Source organism: Spermophilus citellus (assembly GCF_964194105.1).
Source record: "Spermophilus citellus genome assembly, chromosome: 2".
NCBI classification, from domain to species: domain Eukaryota; kingdom Metazoa; phylum Chordata; class Mammalia; order Rodentia; family Sciuridae; genus Spermophilus; species Spermophilus citellus.
The window spans coordinates 143,338,655-143,344,211 of record NC_138183.1 but is presented as its reverse complement, the minus strand read 5'-3'; the positions used below and the strand labels follow the sequence as shown (position 1 = coordinate 143,344,211).

Here is a 5,557-nt window from a genome sequence, read left to right as displayed (position 1 = left end):
TGCCATTTAAATCATACAAATCCTGTAAATATGTACAGTTTTCATGTGATGATTAAAGCATAAGTAAAATCATTTAAAAATCCACAGATTCTTTAATCTGTTGTAATTGTAACTTCATCACATCTTAAGGCTTTTGCTGTTCCTACAGTATCACTCTTGCCTCAGTGTTACATGGTTGAGATTTATTTGTTTCATCTTATTACCTATTTACTACAAAAACTGAGTGAAGCATTGTATATTCATTATTTCAGTCCTCACAAAGATCCCATGAAGCAGGAAGTACCCAGCTTTCTTTTTAGCAAATGAAGCTAAGTTGCTGGAGGCCTGAGAGGAAGAAAATGGTAGTCAGTAAAAATCAGTTTCATGTACCTCCAGGGAAAGCTCTTCAAGAGATGGTACTTTATTTTGCTTTTCTATTTCTAGCAAACAAATAGATGATAAATGTGTTTGATATTAAATTTGACTGCCATGGCCCAAACTCAATGTAAATAGCATTTTGTGCTGAAATAGAGACTTCCTGTCTATATGTTTTCTGGGATTTCAATGGATTCGAACCCCTTTGATAGAACCAGCCTCACACAGGCCTGGCATCAATAGTCTGAGCAGCAATAGTCTGAGCAGACCCCACCTCCTTCACCTCTTCATTCTTTCCCCAATTACTCTTACTGAAATTTTATCCATGACATAAGACTTTATTCTTACCAAAATTTAAATAATGAAGGAAAAGCTAACAGAGCAGAAACCTAAAAAGTGGTATTAATAGATTTATTAGATTATTTCCTGAGTACAAATCCTGTACACAGCTGAGGAAACTTAGCTATATCTTGTGGAAATATAGAAACAGTAAGATAAAATGAGATGAAAATAAAATCCCAGAAATTTAGGATTCAAAAAATATAATTCAGGTTGTTTCTCAAGTTTATCTAGTGCATGTATTAACTAATACACTCAATAGTAGGCATGCTTTTGAAATTGCCATTGTTTGGCCTATACTATGTAGAGAAAAACTCACTGAGCATAGAATGTCTAGTGGTGTGCTGTGGTTATTCTGTCACCCCTGCAATGTCTTCTTCCAGACCCAGATCTCTTTTACAGGGGTATGAGTGGGTTGTAATTATGAGTTGTGTGTTCCTGTTTGAATACAAATGATGGAGAATATAGACTACTGATGAAAGTAAAATACGTAGTAGGTTGCAACATTACTGCTTGGGTTCAAATTTTAATGTGCACATATTTGGGTCATTGCCTATTTACAAACAAACTATAGCTTGACTAATTCTAAAATGACATTGTACCTGTAACAAATACCTGTAGCAAACTTTTCTTGGAGAAGGTAGATGGCTCTGAAATACATCAGTGTGTTTGATGATCAACCAGATCAGGAGAAAATAAATAAATTGCAGAGAAGTTTTGATTACTGTAAGATATTTGGTAACTATAAATTACTGTTTCCTCACTTAACAGGAAGAAACTGAGGCCAAATTTGACACATAATTTAACTACAAGTCTAGATTAATTACTGGTCTCTTTCCCTCCTCAGCCTTCTTGCTGGCACCCACTTCCCAAGGAAGAAATCACTCTATGGGGAGGGTGTTCTCAGATCCTCCAGGTCTTAGGTCATGATTATTGCTTCACTTCCAGGCCTCCCTGGTGCCTAAGCATGAACAACTACACCTCTATGAAGGAGTTCATCCTGTTGGGACTTCCTCACACTGAAGGGCTGGAGAACATGATCTTTGTCCTGTTTCTGGCCTTCTATCTGTTCGCCTTGCTGGGGAACCTGCTCATCTTTGTCACCATTCTGGCTTCATCCAGCCTGCACACCCCCATGTACTTCTTCCTGGGAAACCTGTCAGTGTTTGACATCTTCTTCCCTTCTGTGAACTCCCCCAAGATGATGGTCTCCCTGGCGGGGCAAAGCCGCACCATCTCTTACCAGGGCTGTGCCTCCCAGGTCTTCTTCTACCACACCTTGGGTGGCACTGAGTGTTTCCTGTACACAGTGATGGCCTATGACCGCTTTGTGGCCATTTGTCACCCCATGCGCTACACTGTCATCATGAACCAGAGGGTGTGCACCAGCCTGACAGTGTGCACATGGCTGGGGGGCTGTGTGCATGGGAGCATCCTCACGTTTCTCATCTTTAAGTTGCCCTACTGTGGGCCCAATGAGGTGGACAGCTTTTTCTGTGATATTCCAGTGGTGCTGTCCCTGGCCTGTGCAGACACTTCTCTAGCACAGATGGTGAGTTTCACCAACATAGGTGTGGTTGCCCTGGTGTGTTTTCTTCTTATCCTCCTTTCTTACACCCGCATTGTTCTCTCTATATTGAAAATCCGTTCCTCTGAAGGCAGGCGCAGAGCCTTCTCCACCTGCAGTGCCCACCTGACGTCCATCCTCTTGTTCTATGGACCTGTGATTCTTGTCTATCTCAGACCTGCTTCCAGCCTCTGGCTGGATTCTGTTGTTCAGGTGTTAAACAATGTCGTCACTCCTTCCCTCAATCCTTTGATTTATTCCTTGAGAAATAAGGATGTGAAAGTGGCCCTGAGGAAGATGGTATCTTGGGTATGAGACACAAGAGCAATGCCTCTCTGATGTTCTTTGGATGAGTTTTTCAGATCTACTCCTTTTATACCAGAATTATTGCCAAATAACGAACAGGTCACAGTCACTATCTCTCATTTTTTGGGAATTGCAACACTCATGTCATCTGAATTTAGTGGACTAGAGCACACATTTATACCTTCAAAGAAGCTTCTTCCTGTTAACCTAACATTTCCTCTTTTTATAATTTCCCAAAAACAACATATCTCTTCTGCTCTGCACTCTGTATTAAATGGAATTCTGCTTTGATTGTTTATCATTAAAATTGCAAGTGTCTAGAGGCCATGGCCTGTTTATTCAACTCCATGTATTTCTTCCTTCCTCTCCAAATTTATGGCTTTTTCTGTTCTTCAACAGTGTCCCTTTGGCCGTTCTATAAATCTAGGTTTTAGAGTTGACAAGGTTGAAATTCGTAAGAAGACTACACATAAGTTTATACTGTCTACTGAGATAAAAACAACCTCATTGAGAATAAAAAAGAATTATGTTTCTATGGAACCTTTAGGATTGCAATCCTTCCAAGAGACACCAAATTGAAGTAGCCTGGAAAACATGTTTCAAAATATTACAGAATGGTGGCTGTTTTTATAGCTTTAAGAGAAAGTCTGTTGGAAGTCACATGCATTGTTTGTCAAGATTTGTGTTGGGTGTGTCAAGTGCACACTGCCTTATAAGAAAAGCATCACGAGGTCTCAGGAAGCATGGGAGCTGTTTCACATATTGTCCTAGTGGCTGGTGAATTTCATTCCTGGAGTTGCATTTCATTCCAGTTTACCAGGTCAGCATGAACCACGGTGGCTTTGTGCAGACAGTTCTGTTCAAAGTTTCAGCTATGGTTGTGCCTGGAGCTTGGTTTAACAAGGTGTCCCAACTCCATTTTATATTCTCTAAGTCAACCTGTTTCACGTTTCTACCATGACAACACACAGTTTATAACCTCTCTGGCTTTTAAAAGGTCATCAGAGAATTATGTACTAAATTTTATTCATTGTGTTTCAAGGGAGAAGCTGGTCACTGATCTATTTGTATAAAATGGGAAAATAGATTTTTAAAATCCATTTGAAAAGACTTTTAGAACCAAAGATTTGTATGCTGGGCAGGCACTCCTTATTTCCTGAAAATCTAACGTGTGTCTAGTTAATTGAAGTTAAGTCATGACTATAGTTTCTAATATTACCATGTTGCCTTTATGGGCAACTCTATTGACTTTGTTGAAAGTTCTTGAATCCCCTGCACCATCTATTGTATTACAGTATATTCTGTTATACTGCAACATATCAATTCAAACCTTGCCAACTTAAAACAAAATTATTCATTATCTTAGGCTTGGATGGTCAAGAACACTGAAATTTTCACTACCATTTTCATAATATCTTCTCTTAACATCCCTCTCCAAGACAGTCCCTTTCTTAGTTGATTGTTCTATTTCTTAATCATTTCATCAGCATGACATGGAAATTGTGATATCTTTATTATCATTTTGAATTGTTCTATGATTCTTAACTATGTTCTAGAAAAGTCAGTGTTTTCAATGTTGAGTAATAATTTAAGTCTGACATCTATTTAGATTCATCCACTCCAATTCTTAGAACAAGAGGTAATGTTGAAAACCTGCTTATTAGGTATACAACAGTGTTGAAAGTAATTAACACATATTGATTAAATTAATCAAAGCTTTAAGAGGTATACTCTATGATATATTCGTTTTATAGTTGAGGAGAATAAAAACAGAAAATATTCACATCTGAACCTATAATGAAATATTTATTCTTTCATCTAGTATCCTGCTTTGTAAAAAGAACTAAAAAATTATAAATTCTATATAATGATATCTCACATCTAATTTTATCCATATCATTCATTGTTATATTAATTTGTGTATGTAAACTAATGCAATCTGAAGCACATCTCTCTTAGTAGGTATGATTTCTCCCTATAATTATATATGGAAGAATTAAGATACATATGGAAAATTATCTGATGATACAAAATATATATAGGAAAGAAAAATAGATAACATTCACAGAAATAGGCAATGATTGAAAAATAATAGCTTCAACACTTTGTACCCTATGTGTATATATCCATTCATTCATAAGTCTTTGATTCGGCATTTAACTTAAAATTCTAGTGTCAGAAGGAATCTTGGTAGAATGTTTGCTTAATGACCCATGCAAAGACTAAACTGGCAAAAGCATTTAGAGCACCATCTATGTGTGATATAAATCAAGCTTGTATATGCAGTCACCTGATTTACTACCATAGTTGATAATATCACCACATTGTCTTTCATACACATCATCTGTTATCTTATATGGAGGTTCTTGGATCCCCTGCACCATCTATATATGACATTGTATTAGATATTTATTGTAATGCAACAAATTCCTCCAAAACTTGGCAGTGTGGAACAAAATAATTTATCATCTTAGACTGTGTCTGATGGTTAATAATACTAGTATAATTTAGTTAGTTATTCTTAGCTGGGACTCTCAGAGGGTTGCAGTCACTCTGTCAGCCAGGGCAACAGCCATCTAACATAAAGTCTACTTGCAAGATGCCTCAGTACTGGGCCATAAGCAGGAGGTTTTAGTTCCTCATTGCATAGGGACTGTGGGATCACTTGGTCCAGCTGAAGCCCACCGAATAGCTTAGGAGGGTGTGGTGACAGAGTCGAAAAGAGACCTTCGGAGATCAGTTTCAGAGAACTAGATCCACTTTATTATTGCGCAGGCAAACCTTTTATGCATAGCCTGATACTGGGCAAATTATCTGAGGGTCATAATAATCCAATGAGCTAACACCCTTAGGAGTGGCAACTAATGGGCTAATAGGTCAGCAACAAAAATCAGAAGGAAAGGAACATGCTGTGCACCTGAGGGAGGCCAGGTTATCATGATGATGGGGCTGAGTGTGGTTAGTGTTCCAAACACAATATCCAGATTCAGT

General features: G+C 38.0%; 1 protein-coding gene across 1 annotated transcript; it reads left to right on the top strand.

The window, feature by feature from the left end:
- Positions 1-1,660: 1,660 nt before the first annotated feature.
- Positions 1,661-2,575, top strand: LOC308641627 (olfactory receptor 10D3-like; the record flags this gene model as incomplete). The annotated part of the gene is made up of 1 exon (XM_081280275.1): positions 1,661-2,575. One exon carries the CDS (start codon positions 1,661-1,663, stop codon positions 2,573-2,575), a length of 915 nt encoding a protein of 304 aa, XP_081136401.1.
- Positions 2,576-5,557: the final 2,982 nt, after the last annotated feature.